Source organism: Parambassis ranga, chromosome 1, assembly GCF_900634625.1.
Source record: "Parambassis ranga chromosome 1, fParRan2.1, whole genome shotgun sequence".
In the NCBI taxonomy this organism is placed as follows: domain Eukaryota; kingdom Metazoa; phylum Chordata; class Actinopteri; family Ambassidae; genus Parambassis; species Parambassis ranga.
The window spans coordinates 4,724,383-4,742,320 of NC_041022.1; the positions used below are offsets into that span (position 1 = coordinate 4,724,383).

At 47.5% G+C, this 17,938-nt stretch overlaps 1 protein-coding gene across 1 annotated transcript; it reads left to right on the plus strand.

Annotated features, from left to right (window-relative positions):
- Positions 1-1,553: 1,553 nt before the first annotated feature.
- On the plus strand, positions 1,554-17,563 carry LOC114445710 (uncharacterized). Its single transcript, XM_028420896.1, is given in 15 exon segments — positions 1,554-1,741; positions 2,884-3,166; positions 3,259-3,330; positions 3,719-5,654; positions 5,656-5,877; positions 6,009-6,182; positions 6,300-6,346; positions 8,088-8,625; positions 10,982-11,361; positions 11,454-11,525; positions 11,907-14,055; positions 14,187-14,360; positions 15,051-15,097; positions 15,179-16,586; positions 16,684-17,563. Coding segments are annotated over 14 exon segments (6,642 nt in total). The 5' UTR covers positions 1,554-1,735; the 3' UTR covers positions 15,721-16,586; positions 16,684-17,563.
- Positions 17,564-17,938: the final 375 nt, after the last annotated feature.

The following is a 17,938-nucleotide window of genomic DNA, read 5'->3' on the forward strand; positions in this document are numbered from 1 at the left end:
TATTTCCTGACTTATAATATTAATATTACCATTCAGTGTTTTATTTTCTTATGCTAACCTTGGCTAGCAGCTTTAGTTAGCGCCTTAACAGATTTAGCTTGTTGGTAACGTCGGTTGTTTAAACAGTTAGCTAAAGTTAGCAAAAGTTAGCTAAGAAAGTTACATTAGACATGTACAGCTATATTTACACTCAGAACAAGTGGACGTTTGCCTAAAGTTAGAAATGCTCACAGCTAGCGGCTATACTTAGCTTCATAACTATATTATACTATACTATACTATATTTGCATTGACACCAATTAAATATGAATATAATAATATGAAACTTTTTTTTCAAAAGTGCACAGCATATTTTTAAAGGTATAATTGAAGGAAAAGGAAGAGTCAAAACTGGAAAATAAAAACATCTTTAAATAACTTCAGATGCTAAAAACAGAGCCTCAATATACACGGCGATAAAAAATATTAACTTCAAAAATATATACCTACAGATTCCTCAGATTTCCGTCTCTTGGGAAACTAAAGACTTGGTTTGTTATAGCAATAACATTTCTCCAAAGCAACTTTTGAATGTTCTTCAGCATGGCATTATATATTTAGATTTGATTATAAACAGAAAGGATCACTTACAGTGGTTCCACTACAGAGGATTAAACCATGTTCTGAAGCCTGCATCATGGCTCCAAGCGTTACAGAATAAACATACATATTTCATCATTAAACTGTTTCCACTGTGGAGGACTAATAGAGGATGTGTCATGGTTTCAGCCAGGTCTTTTATTTTGTAGTTCATTTTCTGTTTGTATTAGGTTTAGTTTTACTAGTCACTTCCTGTTTTATTTTGAAACTCGATCTTCCCCTTGTGTTTCAGTTCTGTTTACTTCCCCTTCCTCATGTGTGCTCCCTTCCCCCTCCTGTGATTACCTGCTCCGCCCTAATGTGCTTCACCTGTGTCCAATTGTCTTCCCGCCCTCCTGTGTATAAAGCCTGTGTGTTTCCTGCCCTTTGTGGCCAGTTCGTTTTGTGAGTCTTCCATGCGACACAGCCGTCCAAGTAGCCTTTCTGCTCTTGTGATTTTCCCTACGTGTTTTCGAGTAAGTTTTGCACTCTTGTGATTTTTTTCCCTACGTGGTTTCCAGTAAGTTTGGATTCTCTTGTGTGTGACTTGGTTTTTTTGGATTTGACTACTGCTTTTTGCCTTTGCCTTTTGGATACCTCTGCCACGTTGACTGATCACCCGTGTACCGAACCCTGGCTTATATTAAAGGAACTGAGTTTGTTTTCACCTCCGGCTAAGTCTGCATTTGTGTCCGCCATCTCACAACCCCTGACAGGATGTTCTTATCTTACACCACGCTTAGCTTGACAGATCGATCACTGTCATTGCAAACTTGTCGCTGCCTGATTCAAATTGGTCAGCCCTTGGGGGCCCCCTTCTAGCCTGGGGCCCCAAGCATTTGCATGTATTGCCTGTTGACACGTGACGCCTCTGCAGATCCTCACATCCTCCTCCAGTTGTTTCTCTGTCTAACTTGTCAGGACACAATGTCCAGGACCAGCTGCTTCACTTCAACCTCTGAAGGAAACCGACTGAGTCTTCACCGACATATGACTTCTGTTTTTGGGTTGTATTGAGACACGGAGCAGGACAGCCAGCCTCTGACAGATCACTGTGTTATAGCCCTGTAGTGTAATGGACACGCCAAACATGTGGAGGTGAAGGGGTTACGGTGACATGCTGGTGAGTACGTCTCAGGTATTGCTGCTGCTTTCTGATCAGCAACCCACCAGGTCCTGAGGGCAGTGATGCTGTGTGTAGGTTGTGTAATTGTAGTGTGTAAAATTCTTCTGCTGTTGGCCAACAATGTTCTGTTGGTACATCAGGAAGTGTGTGTGCGTACTTCCTGATTGTTTCAGACCAAACGTGGATGTTGTTCACAGCTCTGCTGGTCGGCTCATAAAGATAAGATAAGCTCCTGCCGTGCTGTTCAGAGTCCTGAGCAGAACGTCCGTCAGTCTGTGAGTGCTTTCACATCTGTAGACAGCTCATCCATGAACTGACTTCTGCTTTGCAGCTTTGTGTTCAGCACATGTATGTCCTTGGCCAGCCTGTGTCCGGTCACCCTTCCCCTTTCAGCTTTTGCTGCTGTGTTGTATTTTCCAGTGTTTTATGACTTCCTATTTGGTATCTGTTCAGTTTTCTGTCTGCCTCACTTCCTCATTCAACCTTTTTCAGAAGACACTGTTTGTTGAACTTGTTGGCCTAGTCTTCATCAATTCGACGAGTCACTGTTCTGCATGATAAAATCATTTGTTCAAATGGCTTCTTGCTCTCTGGATGTAGGATGCTTTCCCATGCATCCTACCAAAGTTTCCCCCTCAGCTGAAGGCCTGCTGGCCGTTGCTGAACCTGCCTTGGTACTGGACTCCAGATGGTAGACTTTCAGTAAAAAGTGTGTGGCTGAGCCTGTAGATTGTTTGCAAAGCTCTGAGCAACAACCGTCCCTTCTTGCATTTAGTGCTTGTTAGCGTGGTTGGGATGATGGAGAATTGGCGGCTGATACTGTATTCTTTATAAACCGTGTTGTTTCTGTTGTTGTTAAGCTGTACAACTTCAGACAAACACAATATTCAGCTGTCCACTCCTTATTACACCCTGGTACACCCCGGTATCCTCTAAATTCAGTCCTCACTCACCTTATAACAGTAATGATGCGTGATGTTACTTCTCAGCAGAGTTTTAAGTTCATTGATGCATGTTGAATTTGTCAGATTAACAGTTTAGAAGTCTTTATGATCACTCTTGTTTATGGTAGGTCTTTAGTCATGTGTAAACTGTTGGGGAAACCCACTACTTCTGACAATGTCCTCTGATTTTATCAGGGAGCCATGATGATGTCAGAGGACCTCTTGGACACTCTGGAAGATTTGGGAGATGAAGAGTTCACTAAATTCAAGTGGTTCCTGCGGCAGGCTGACTGCCTAAACGGGCTCCCTCCCATCAGAAAGTGCCACCTGCAGACAGCTAACAGGTGGGACACTGTGGATCTGATGGTGCAGACCTACAGACGTCCTGCAGCGCTGCAGGTGACCAGGAACATTTTGGAGAGAATCAGCAGGAACGACCTGCTGCAGAGTTTGTCTGACAGCAGCTCAGGACCAGAAGGTCAGTCACAAGAACGCAGTGCCACAGCAGGCACGGTTCACAAGCAGCAGCTTCCAGCAGTGTAACTCATCTTCTGTCTGTCTGTCTGTCAGTGGTTGTCAGTGAGACTTCAGACAGCGGAGGATCTTCCCCTGAGACTCAGGCTCCTCCTCCTCCCTCTGAAGGTGAGTCTACTGGATGTTCTGGTGTGAGCCGAGGCAGCAGTGGTTTGTAATGTGTCAGAATGTTCCTCATGTAAAAACTGGCGAAGGTCTGTGAAGGTAGAGAGCAGAGCCTCACTGAAACTGTTAGTGCCTAGTCTAGAAACCACCCTTCACAGGGCGCTAAGTCACAGGACATGTAGCCAGAAAGGTGGCTGCTGGTAGCTGGTGTAGCTGGTGTTTTCCATTGGCTGAGATGCCCAAAGTGTTCCCTCTCTGCTAATTGTCCAATGTGGCTCCAACCCTACTCTGGCCTTTGTGTGTGAGGAGCATGTGTTACGTTTCAGGGTGGGGGTGTTGACCTCACATTTCCTGCTAAACACACTAACAGTCCTCACTGTGTTTGACACAGATGTGATAGTTCCAGTACCAGAGCCACGCTCCATCAAGTTTTACCAACAGATTCTTCAATCAAACTTCCAGGACAAATTTCTGTGTGCTCAAGAAGGCTGGGCCAAAGACATGCCACGTCTGGTTGATGTCTACACAGAGCTGTACATCACAGCCGGCTGCGACGTACACATCAACACGCAGCATGAGGTCAGACAGATCGAGAAAACCTGGAAGCCCACAGATACGGAGAAGTCTGTCAAACCCGGAGACATGTTCCAGCATCCTTCAGGAGAATACAGACCCATCAAAACTGTGCTGACCAATGGAATTGCAGGAATCGGAAAGACCTTCCTGGTGCAGAAGTTTATGCTGGACTGGGCTGACAGAAGAGCCCATCATGACGTGCATCTCATCTTCCCCTTCACCTTCCGCCAGCTGAACCCATTGAAGGGAGAAAAGTTCCGCTTGGCTGAGCTCATTCATGAATGTATCCCAGAGACTGTGGGCATCAGAGAGGAGGCTCTTCATCACATCTTCACCACTCTGCAGTCGTCAGGAAACACCAACTACGACAAGAGCAAATTTAAGCTGCTCTTTGTGTTTGACGGACTGGATGAGAGCCGCCTTCAGCTGGACCTTCATGCTGAAGACATGCGCTCTGTGGATGTGACAAAGTCCACCACCACAGACGCCTTAGTGAAAGCGCTCATCAGCAGAAGACTGCTGCGTTCTGCTCGCATATGGATAACCACCCGACCTGCCGCAGCCAATCAGATCCCTCGACAGCTTGTCAGCATCATGACGGAGGTCAGAGGGTTCACCGACCCACAGAAGGAGGAGTACTTCAGGAAGAGGTTCAGACAGGAGGAGCGGGCCTGCAGGATCATCTCCCACATCAAGACATCACGGAGCCTCCACATCATGTGCCACATCCCGGTCTTCTGCTGGATCACTGCCACAGTTCTGGAGGACATGCTGAAGAGCAGGGAGGGAGGAGAGCTGCCCAGGACCCTGACTGAGATGTACACAGAGTTCCTGGTGTTTCAGATAGATCGCACCAAAGAGAAGTATGGATCAGAGAAGTGCCTTCAGTACATTTCTTCACTGGCAAAACTAGCTTTTCAGCAGCTGGAAAAGGGCAACATGATCCTGTACGAGGAAGATCTGAGAGAGAGCGGCGTGGACTTCACTGAAGCCTCAGTGTGCTCAGGAGTGTTCACAGAGATCTTCAAAGAGGAGCGGGGAAGGAAAGAGAAGGACAAGATGTTCAGCTTTGTCCACCTGACTGTTCAGGAGTTTCTGGCTGCTGTTTATGTCCGGATGTCACTCATGAAGAACAACAAAAATGTGATTCCTTTACCTCAACTCTCTCTGCAGAACCTCAGACTGCTTCTAGGAAAGACAACCTCCACAAAGCTCCACAGGATTTGTATTGACAAGGCCTTACAGAGTCCAAATGGACACCTGGACCTGTTCCTCCGCTTCCTTCTGGGTCTTTCACTGCCGACTAACCAGGATAAACTACAAGACCTGCTGACACAGACAGGAAGCAGCTCAAAGAGTGAGCAGAAAACCATTCAGTACATCAAGGAGAAGCTCAGTGAGAACGTGTCTGCAGAGAGAAGCATCAATCTGTTCCACTGTTTGAATGAACTGAACGACCGTTCTCTAGTGGAGGAGATCCAGCAGTCCCTGAGATCAGGACGTCTGTCCACAGATGAACTGTCTCCCGCTCAGTGGTCAGCGCTGGTCTTCATCTTACTGTCATCAGAAGAAGATCTGGACGTGTTTGACCTGAAGAAGTACTCTGCTTCAGAGGAGGCTCTTCTGAGGCTGCTGCCAGTGGTCAAAGCCTCCAGCAGAGCTCTGTAAGTACACAGACAGCTGCAGGTATGAAGGTGTGTGAAGGTGTGTGTGGAGAAACACTGCTCTCAGTCATCATTTATTACTTTAATGGCTGTGGTGCTGTCAGTTAGAAACAACATCACTGTGACTCTGTTACAGCCTGAGCAGCTGTAACCTGTCCGAGAGAAGCTGTGAAGTTCTGACCTCAGTTCTCAGCTCACAGTCCTCCAGGCTGAGAGAGCTGGACCTGAGCAACAACGACCTGAAGGACTCAGGGGTCAAGCTACTGTCCGTGGGACTGGAGAGTCCAGACTGCAGGCTGGAAGCTCTCAGGTCAGGATTCAGCAGGACATTGTCATGTATTCCACAGCCTTTCATTATAGTGTGATGCGCAGGTTCCGTGAAAACGGGCTTCTACAAAACATGTAGTGTATGCAGACAGATCATTCTCTGTGTGTCTGCAGGCTTTCAGGCTGTCTGATCACAGAAGAAGGCTGTGCTTCTCTGGCCTCAGCACTGAGATCCAAAAGCTCCCAGCTGAGAGAGCTGGACCTGAGCTACAACCACCCAGGAGACTCTGGAGGGGAGCTGCTGTCTGCTCGACTGGAGGATCCAGAATGTAGGCTGGACACGCTCAGGTATGAGCAGAACACAAAGACTCCAAACAGTGTTTCAATCAGCCGCAGATGAATATTGTTTGACTCTTTGGTGCAACAAACATCTGAAATAAATCAGCTAATGTTTTGTTTCTGCAGGCTGGAACATGGTGGAGAGCAGAGACTGAAGCCCGGCCTCATGAAGTGTGAGTTTATGCGAGCTTTATGTGAGCTTCAGTTTCTGGTACCAGTAAAAATAAGGGAAAAAAAGGTCAATTCAGTTTTATTTATATAGCACATTTTACAATCAGAAATTGTCTCAAAGCGCTTCACAGAAACTCAGAGCGTGAGACCCAGAACCCGAACCCCCCTAAGAGCACTGTGGCAAGGAAAAACTCCCTTTAAGAGGAAGAAACCTTGAGCAGGACCCGTCAATTTAAGGGTTAGATCTCACCAAATATTCGGATTCAAACCCAGGCCACACAGTTGATCCGTCGAGTTCTCTTCATGCTGGGTGCAGCCGTCCTTCCGCTGGCGCCAACCTTTCAAACGGCTCTCCATCACCTTCTTCCTCTTCCTACTTCCCATGGGTCTTTAAGGGCTCTGTAGGGCAACTAGACAGCATTTTAGTTCATAAACAACTCAGTAAAAAAAACCCACATTACCAATTTCAATAACAGTGGACATTCTTACATTATAGATACACAAATGCCCTTTAGACAATGCACTTGTTTATCATACAATATACCTGACACTCAGTGTCACAAACTACAATCCAGACTTCTGTTCTGCTTCAGTGCTCCTCAAAGACAAAGTCCTGACAGTGGACAACTTTAGAATGTGCATGGATGCTGATTATGATTTAAGCATAAAAACCCATCACTGTTCCGGATAGTCTAATGTATCAGAACAGCAGAGAGCATCTAAATCTTGTTTGGCGCTCACTTTGCGTCCAGCTTTAGAAGCTGCTGCTCCTCTGGCGGTGATGAATCAGACTCCAGCATGTCTGAAGGCCTCGGCTGTTTTTAATGTAAAAGATGCTACACAACTAAAATACAATTAATAAATAAATACAATACAAAAATTAAACTGAACCCTGTTCAGGTGATTCAAATGAAAGCTTGTATCTGGGTGTCCAAACAAAGAAAACAACAACAAAAAATCAGGTTAAATGAGCAGAGTGCAGTTAGAGGATTCAGGAGAGCACTGCAGTAAACTGTGTTTTCAGGCCTTACTTACATAAAGTGACTGTCTAAGCAGACCTCAGGTGTTCAGGAAGGCTGTTCCACAGGTGAGGGGCAGGGTAACTGAATCCTGCTTCTCTGTGTGGTCCCGACCCTGGGTCCACACAGCAGGCCTGTCCCTGATGATCTCAGGCGTCTGGATGCTTCATAGAGAACCAATAAGTCCAGGATGTATTTCAGTCCAAGACTATTCAGTGCTTTGTAGACCAAAAGGTAAAGTTTTGAACTGGATCCTTTGACTCACAGGAAGCCGGTGCAGTGATTTGAGGTCCAGTGTGATGTGGTCCAGTTTCCTGGTGTTAGCTGCAGCTGCACACATAAAGAATCATATGTTTTGGTTACTTTATAACACGTTAAACTCAGTTGTGCATAATGATTCAGAACACTGTATTATAATAAAACCCACATTACAGTGTGAAGGTCGGACCTTTGACAGGCTTAGGCAGAAAAACATGTATGTGCCACTCTTGCATGCTGGCACTGAGCTCCTCTGGTCCACTCCCACACTGAAGGGCCACTCTCTTGTCCCTTCATTGCCCTCTCCTGGACAGTGATGTGCCTGGTCCGGCTCACAGTTTCTACCTGTTATTAGAGGTCAAACACAGAGTTTCTGTGAAGCACACAGACTGTTTTTATTCTATAAAATATATTGATAAAGGCATAAAGATGTTTACTGCCGCTGTGTCTTTGTTCTCTCCTTCAGATTTCTGTTGCCTTGAGGTGGACACAAACTCAATAAACAGAAACCTTGTGCTGTCTGCCAGAAACAAGGTGATGAGGGTGAACGAAGAGCAGCCGTATCCTGATCATCTGGACAGGTTTGAAAACTGGTGTCAGCTGCTGTGCAGGAACCGTCTGACCGGGCGCTGTTACTGGGAGGTGGAGTGGGAGGGGTGGGTCTACATATCAGTGGCCTACAGAGGCATCGGAAGGACGGGAGCCAGTAAGCACTGCTGGTTTGGATGGAATGACCAGTCGTGGAGTCTGAGGTGCTCTAATGAGGGCTACTATGCCTGGCACAACAACCAACGAACAGACCTGTCCTCCACCTCCACCTCCTCCTCCTCCTCCACCTCTCACAGAGTAGCAGTGTATGTGGACTGTCCTGCTGGAACCCTGTCCTTCTACAGAGTCTCCTCTGACACACTGACCCACCTCCACACCTTCCACACCACCTTCACTGAGCCTGTGTATGCTGGCTTCAGACTGTGGTCTGACTCTTGGTTGTCTCTGTGCTCCCTGTAGAACCCCTTCCACATGTATGCACACATCTTTAGCTGGCTCCCTGGTGCTATGTCAGGCTAATGAACAACCCAGCTGAGGTGTGCTTGCTGCAGGTGATCGTCTGGAGGATCACTCTTCCAGAGTGCTAGTCAGCATCAGCTTATGTCACGCTCCACACCTGGGCACCGCTGGCCCTCTGTAATCCAGCTTAAACCTCTTTGGCTGACACCAACATGTCTGTTTACTCTGATCTGCACAGAGTGGCTGTCGGCAGGATGGTAACATCTCAGGACTGTCTGGAGACTTTGGGAGTGTAAAGTGTCTTTTTATGCAGATGACTGTCTGCCCTGTCTGTCAATATGTAAATGCCTTGACTTCTGTTATCACTTCCTGTACTGCCTGTCGGTGTGCTTGGTACTCTGGTGCTCCGTCATAGACTTATTGATCAGCAAACGTCTGTGTTGTTGTGGTTGTTTTTAATACACATTTTATTGCACATATACACTCAAGAATACACCTAAAGATCCTTCTCCTCACATACAAGGCTCTTTGTGGACTAGCTCCATGATACCTGCAGGACCTGATAGAACCATATGTTCCTGATAGAACAGTCAGCTCTCAGAGTCCAGCTTTACTTGTAGTTCCTAGGATTCATCACAGTAGATTGGAGGACGAGCCTTTAGCTGTCAGGCAGCTCTACTATGGAACCAGCTTCAGTTCATGAGACAGACACCACCTCCACCTGTAAGACCAGAAGACACCGCCTCCACCTGTAAGACCAGAAGACACCAGCTCCACCTGTAAGACCAGAAGACACCGCCTCCACCTGTAAGACCAGAAGACACCGCCTCCACCTGTAAGACCAGAAGACACCGCCTCCACCTGTAAGACCAGAAGACACCGCCTCCACCTGTAAGACCAGAAGACACCGCCTCCACCTGTAAGACCAGAAGACACCGCCTCCACCTGTAAGACCAGAAGACACCGCCTCCACCTGTAAGGCCAGAAGACACCAGCTCCACCTTTAAGGCCAGAAGACACTGCCTCCACCATTAAGACCAGTCTACACCCTTTCTGTTCAAAGACCACAGCTGGTCTGAACCACAGTGTGTAGGACTGACAGAGAGTTACAGACACTGTTGCTGTGACTACACAGAGCAGGACTGACCTTTAGTCCTCTCTCTCTCTGCCTGTCTCTGCCTTCAGATCAGCTGACCTGCATCCCGCCCTCTGACAAACACCGTGTTTACTGTCTTCACCTGCCTGTGTGAAGAGAGACAGCTCAGCTGAGTGTTGTGGTGTGTGAGGAAGTGTGTGTGAATGTGTGTGCGTACTTCCTGATTGGCTCAGACTAAATGTGTTCAGGTTGTAGTTCACAGCTCTGCTGGTCGGCTCATAAAGACTCCACAGGTGAACTGTGCCGGGGGAAACGACGCTCCTGCTCTGAGTGAGTCTGAAACTCTGCTGTCCTCCCTGTCTCTGCTCTAACACTCTCTTTCTCTCTCACTGATTCATCTCAGACTGATTGACCTGATTGTCTGATACACTTTGGATCTACAGCAGACACAAAGAATTTTTAATCATTCATTGATCAAGTTTGATTTGTAAGAATGCTCTATAGATAAATTCTCAAGTTCTCTAAGTTTTCTAAACAGAAAAGGTCGGGGGGGAGTTATGTAAAATCACGTCAATGTAAAACAGGAAGTTTGTGACACATCCTGAGCTTCTGGTTGTTTTTCACTTTTCAGTTCTTGTCTGTCAGCTGACTTCACCTGCTGCCCAGGCCTTGTGTTCTCCACCTGTGTGAACACCTGTATTCACCTGTGTGTGACACTTTGTGCTGCTCTGCCTGTTCAGCCTGTGTGTTTCCTCACAGACTTTCTGTCACAGGCTCAACAGGAGCATGTAGTCTAAAGCCGCTGTGCAAGAAAGGAGGTAAAAACAGTGTGATAAAGAGGGAAAGAGTGCAGGCGGGTGGGAGTGGGTGGAGAAAAGTGTCATGAGTGCTGTGTGACTGTCAGCAAGAATCAAAGGAAAGGACAGACAGCAGGGAGAGCAGCTCTGCTGCCAGAGACTGGAGTAGGGAGGAGAAGAGCTGCAGGTAGAGGAAGATGAAGATGACGAGGTTCTGTCTAGGGGTGACGAGGATGGATAGGATCAGGAACAAGCTCATCAGAGGGACAGCTCAGGTGGGCTGTTATGGAGACAAAGTCAGAAAGGACAGATGGTTTGGACAGCTGTGTGCATTACGATGCGCTGAGTGTGTACACAGTGTAAAGTGTATGTGTGAGTGTGTGTGTCTGTTCCTGGTGTGTGGTGTGTTTGTCCTCAGCTGTCTGAGATCAGGATCAATCAGTCCTGTATTAATCCCAGGGGGACATTGCTTACATTGCAGGTGCTCCATGCTCAGAAACAGGCGTGGGTGGGCCGTGACACATCCAACAGCCTGTTGTGTGTTTTGACACTGCAATTAGCCATGATGATGTCAGAGGACCTCTTGGACACTTTGGAAGATTTGGGAGATGAAGAGTTCACTAAATTCAAGTGGTTCCTGCGGCAGGCTGACTGCCTACATGGGCTCCCTCCCATCAGAAAGTGCCACCTACAGACAGCTAACAGGTGGGACACCGTGGATCTGATGGTGCAGACCTATAGACGTCCTGCAGCGCTGCAGGTGACCAGGAACATTTTGGAGAGAATCAGCAGGAACGACCTGCTGCAGAGTTTGTCTGACAGCAGCTCAGGACCAGAAGGTCAGTCAAAAGAACACGGTGCCACAGCAGGCACGGTTCACAAGCAGCAGCTTCCAGCAGTGTAACTAATCTTCTGTCTGTCTGTTTGTCAGTGGTCGTCAGTGAGACTTCAGGCAGCGGAGGATCTTCCTCAGAGACTCAGGCTCCTCCTCCTCCCGCTGAAGGTGAGTCTACTGGATGTTCTGGTGTGAGCCGAGGCAGCAGTGTTTTGTGATGTGTCAGAATGTTCCTCATGTAAAAACTGGTGAAGGTCTGTGAAGGTAAAGGTGAGAGCAGAGCCTCACTGAAACTGTGAGTGCCTGGTCTAGAAACCACCCTTCAGAGCACTACATCACAGGACATGTAGCCAGAAAGGTGGCTGCTGGTAGCTGGTGTAGCTGGTGTTTTTCTGAGATGCCCACAGTGTTCCCTCACTGCTAATTGTCCAATGTGGCTCCAACCCTACTCTGGCCTTTGTGTGTGAGGAGTGTTACGTTTCAGGGTGGGGGTGTTGACCTCGCGTTTCCTGCTAAACACACTAACAGTCCTCACTGTGTTTGACACAGATGTGATAGTTCCAGTACCAGAGCCACGCTCCATCAAGTTTTACCAACAGATTCTTCAATCAAACTTCCAGGACAAATTTCTGTGTGCACAAGAAGGCTGGGCCAAAGACATGCCACGTCTGGTTGATGTCTACACAGAGCTGTACATCACAGCCGGCTGCGACGTACACATCAACACGCAGCACGAGGTCCGACAGATCGAGAAAACCTGGAAGCCCACAGATACGGAGAAATCTGTCAAACCCAGAGACATGTTCCAGCATCCTTCAGGAGAATACAGACCCATCAAAACTGTGCTGACCAATGGAATCGCAGGAATCGGTAAGACCTTCCTGGTGCAGAAGTTTATGCTGGACTGGGCCGACAGAAGAGCCCATCATGACGTGCATCTCATCTTCCCCTTCACTTTCCGCCAGCTGAACCCATTGAAGGGAGAAAAGTTCCGCTTGGCTGAGCTCATTCATGAATGTATCCCAGAGACTGTGGGCATCAGAGAGGAGGCTCTTCATCACATCTTCACCGCTCTGCAGTCGTCAGGAAACGCCAACTACGACAAGAGCAAATTTAAGCTGCTCTTTGTGTTTGACGGACTGGATGAGAGCCGCCTTCAGTTGGACCTTCATGCTGAAGACATGCGCTCTGTGGATGTGACAAAGTCCACCACCACAGACGCCTTAGTGAACGCGCTCATCAGCAGAAGACTGCTGCGCTCTGCTCGCATATGGATAACCACGCGACCTGCCGCAGCCAATCAGATCCCTCGACAGCTTGTCAGCATCATGACGGAGGTCAGAGGGTTCACCGACCCACAGAAGGAGGAGTACTTCAGGAAGAGGTTCAGACAGGAGGAGCGGGCCTGCAGGATCATCTCCCACATCAAGACATCACGGAGCCTCCACATCATGTGCCACATCCCGGTCTTCTGCTGGATCACTGCCACAGTTCTGGAGGACATGCTGAAGAGCAGGGAGGGAGGAGAGCTGCCCAGGACCCTGACTGAGATGTACACAGAGTTCCTGGTGTTTCAGATAGATCGCACCAAAGAGAAGTATGGATCAGAGAAGTGCCTTCAGTACATTTCTTCACTGGCAAAACTAGCTTTTCAGCAGCTGGAAAAGGGCAACATGATCCTGTACGAGAAAGATCTGAGAGAGAGCGGCGTGGACTTCAGTGAAGCCTCAGTGTGCTCAGGAGTGTTCACAGAGATCTTCAAAGAGGAGCGAGGAAGGAAAGAGAAGGACAAGATGTTCAGCTTTGTCCACCTGACTGTTCAGGAGTTTCTGGCTGCTGTTTATGTCCGGATGTCACTCATGAAGAACAACAAAAATGTGATTCCTTTACCTCAGCTCTCTCTGCAGAACCTCAGACTGCTTCTAAGAAAGACAACCTCCACAAAGCTCCACAGGATTTGTATTGACAAGGCCTTACAGAGTCCAAATGGACACCTGGACCTGTTCCTCCGTTTCCTTCTGGGTCTTTCACTGCCGACTAACCAGGATAAACTACAAGACCTGCTGACACAGACAGGAAGCAGCTCACAGAGTGAGCAGAAAACCGTTCAGTACATCAAGGAGAAGCTCAGTGAGAACGTGTCTACAGAGAGAAGCATCAATCTGTTCCACTGTCTGAACGAACTGAACGACCATTCTCTAGTGGAGGAGATCCAGCAGTCCCTGAGATCAGGACGTCTGTCCACAGATGAACTGTCTCCCGCTCAGTGGTCAGCACTGGTCTTTATCTTACTGTCATCAGAAGAAGATCTGGATGTGTTTGACCTGAAGAAGTACTCTGCTTCAGAGGAGGCTCTTCTGAGGCTGCTGCCAGTGGTCAAAGCCTCCAGCAGAGCTCTGTAAGTACACAGACAGCTGCAGGTATGAAGGTGTGTGAAGGTGTGTGTGGAGAAACACTGCTCTCAGTCATCATTTATTACTTTAATGGCTGTGTTAGAAACAACATCACTGTGACTCTGTTACAGCCTGAGCAGCTGTAACCTGTCCGAGAGAAGCTGTGAAGTTCTGTCCTCAGTTCTCAGCTCACAGTCCTCCAGGCTGAGAGAGCTGGACCTGAGCAACAACGACCTGAAGGACTCAGGGGTCAAGCTACTGTCCGTGGGACTGGAGAGTCCAAACTGCAGGCTGGAAGCTCTCAGGTCAGGATTCAGCAGGACATTGTCATGTATTCCACAGCCTTTCATTATAGTGTGATGCGCAGGTTCAGTGAAAACAGGCTTCTACAAAACATGTAGTGTATGCAGACAGATCATTCCGTGTGTGTCTGCAGGCTTTCAGGCTGTCTGATCACAGAAGAAGGCTGTGCTTCTCTGGCCTCAGCTCTGAGATCCAAAAGCTCGCAGCTGAGAGAGCTGGACCTGAGCTACAACCACCCAGGAGACTCTGGAGGGGAGCTGCTGTCTGCTCGACTGGAGGATCCAGAATGTAGGCTGGACACGCTCAGGTATGAGCAGAACACAAGACTCCACACAGTGTTTTAAACAGATGGCACACCATCCAGTGGAGCTGTTACAGTTACTGGGAGACAAGCGGATTAGTCCAATGTCCCAGAATCCACCAACACAGGGTCTCCCTGGTCCTCCATCTGGAAGTTTGATGTTTCATCCAGGTTTGTATCCAGGGTGGTTGAGATAGAGCCCATGTTGCTCAGCACAAGTTGAAGTGTTTGGTGGAACAGGTGTGTTCCAGGCTGTTGTCTTCATCATCCAGGATGAGACACTGCTCAAAAGGAGGGACAGTTTATAGGAAGAGTGACGGTCCTGTTTAAGAGCTGAGCCTAACAGCAAGGCAGTAGTGTGGAGCTGGAGCAGTGAAGAAGGAAGGGAAGCTTGAAGTTTGAGGAAGTGAAAGTGTTGCCTCACCCCAGTAAACACTGCATGTCCTGAACGTCCCTTCAGATCAGCATCTCCAAACACTGAGCAGTGCACATTTATACACACAATAGAGCTCCTAACGGAGCTACTGCAGAGACCTGGAAGGTTTGTGGTAACCAGCGCTCCCTGTGGTTACTGATGAGTCTCAGGTTGTACTGGACAGGAAGTGACAGTGCTCCTGCAGGGGGGGCTCTGGGGCGTCTTTTGGGGAACTCTTTAATTTCTTTGTTGCTTCCCTCTGCTTTTGTATCTTCCTCCAGGCTGGAACATGGTGGACCACGATGGCTGAAGCCTGGCCTGAGGAAGTGTGAGTGTGTGTTGACTCGGACTGTGGGGCAGCTGTGTGTGTGGGACGTTTAACCGCAGCTGTGTTTGTTCTGTCCATCAGATTTCTGTGAACTGGAAGTGGACACAAATTCAATGAACAGAAAACTGCTGCTGTGTGACAACAAGACGGTTGTGGTGGGAGTGAGAGAGGAGCAGCCGTATCCAGATCATCCGGACAGGTTCGAGTACTGTCAGCTGCTGTGCAGGAATGCCCTGAGTGGGCGCTGTTACTGGGAGGTGGAGTGGAAGGGAGCGGTTTATGTAGCTGTGAGTTACAGAACGATCAGAAGGAGAGGCCGGAGCACAGACTGCTGGTTCGGATGGAATGAGCAGTCTTGGAGTATTTTTCACTCTAATGATGAGGGCTTCTTTGTGTGGCACAACAATAAAAGGACAGTCCTGTCCTCCTTCTCCTCCTCTCACAGAGTAGCAGTGTATGTGGACTGTCCTGCTGGAACCCTGTCCTTCTACAGAGTCTCCTCTGACACACTGACCCATCTCCACACCTTCCACACCACCTTCACTGAACCTGTGTATGCTGGCTTTGGGTTCTGGGTGGCTGGTTCCTCCATGTCTGTAATTTCTCTGAGAAGCTTAATGTAATGTTTGGATTACAGTAATAACCTGATATTAACCTGAATAAACTCATATCCTCAATGAAACACAGCCAGAGATGGTGTTAGCTTCCTGCCGGTAGGCAGCATGTGAACACTTTGATTGTACTCCAGCATTTCAAGTCAGGCTTTGAGGTGCTTGGGAACATGGCTATTGGTCAGGAACACCCAAAGGGTTGGACTCAGATGAACACAGAAAACAGTCCGTAAGTCAAAAATCCCAAGTTTAACACAGAAAAGGGTCGGTGCGCAGGACCCAAAAAGGCAACAGTACATGCTGGCATGGCCAGAGCAGTCAAAGCGAAGGCTCCCATCAGGACCTGCAGTGAGGTTCAAACACACAAGGTCAGTCCACACAGGCAGAGGCACCAAGGGCTAGGCAAAAAGGCAACGAAGCAGAAAACAGGAACAGTCATACACAAGAAGGACCGCTTGGAAAAAGAGGCGGGAACACTCAGGAAACACACAGGAAGGTCTGGCAGGAAGGGGGAAGGCCGCACACCTTAAACATATGAGGGAGGGGGCGCCGAGACACCTGAGAGGGAGGAGCAATTTACAAAAATAAAACAGGAAATAACAGAAGTTTCAAAATAAAACGATTAGGGTTAGCATTAAAGCTGCAAGCTTTAATGGGTTTGGATGGGACCCTGTGCAGTCCTCCCCTCCCCAGAGAGGTGCACCAACATACACCAGTCTATTCAGGCCTGGATTCTGACCAGTATATAAAGTATGATCCAGATTCCTCCACCTCTGGTGGGAGGCTCCTTTCTTTCAGGAGTGGCTGGGCGTGGCTGGTAATGGCGCTGCTTGATATGCCCAGGTGGACCTTCAGACTGACGCTGCATTGTCTGCCTGGTAACTGTCCCCGGCCGCCACCTTTGTTTTGTGAATCGTTTTCTCTCTCGTGTATATTCAGATGTAGCAATCTCGTCTTTTTTGTGTTTTTCCTCAGCCACTCCTCCAGCTGCTGCCTGCCACCCCGTCACTCTGTGGAACTTCCTGTGGAACTTACCTTTGTTTTGTGTGAACAATACAACCTCGCCTAAAGCTGCTCCCCTGTCTGTGGTCTGCATCCAGTCGCAGCAGGTAGTAAGTACACACAGTAATAAAACAGTGAACATACAGAGTCTGTACACAGGCTGCTGGGTGCTGCTCAGGCAGCATTCAAAGTGCAGAAAGTACAGCACAGCACTATCAGTTTATACTGAGGGAGAACCAGAGGGAGAACCAGGACCCCACCTATGATCGGAATATGTGGTGTTATCATCAGGTTTATTCTCAATATTTCAGTGAGAAATGGCTGAACTCTGACAAATGAAGCCGTGTAAAAACCTGTTAAAACTGCAGTTCAGGACTTTGGGTGGAAAATATAGTTAGGTTTTTCAAAACCCCAGCTCTGGGCACCTCTCTAAGAGGAGGCACTGCTGGAGATCCTGTGGGAATAATAAGGCAACTTATTTTCACGCTCTGGGACTGTCGGCTATTTTAACATTTTGGGACGAAATTAAGGGAATGATGGAAAAAATTATGAAAATAGTGATCCCTGTGAGTCTGAGGCCTTATACCCGGTCTTAAGAACAGACAGTGAAGGGTTTTAGGAATAAATATATGTATAACATCTTTCTGCCAGTGAGAAAGCCATCACAAGGAGATGGCTGACAAAAGATCCTCCTTCGATTAAGGACTGGATCAAAGTGGTCCAAGACATTTATGAAATGGAGAAGCTAACGTTCATTCTTAGGTTGGAAAAAGATAAGTTAGAGAACTTGTGGGGTACGTGGACGACCTACATAGCAACATATAACAAACATTCTGGGTAAAATGGGGGAAAGGCGAAACCTCCTTGTTTTGACTCCACTCATCTGTTTTTTTTTTCTCTTTTCTTTCTTGTTGTTTTTATAGTTTATATATATAAATATAGTTTATATATATAAACTATACACATAAGCACAAAATGTCCTTTATTTCTTTTAACACTACGATCTATGTTATCTGTCACTGTTGTGTTATCATTTCTGTAGCTGAGTTTACTCATGTTTTTGTCATATCCATCTTGTTTACACTTAAATTATAATTTCTCATTTTTCTGATTTCCTGATATGACAATGAGATAAAATTGTAAATGATAAATTCTATTTTCTTTTCATTCTTAATAAAAATATATGTACATAAATTTACTTTCTACTCTTTTATCTGGATCATATGCG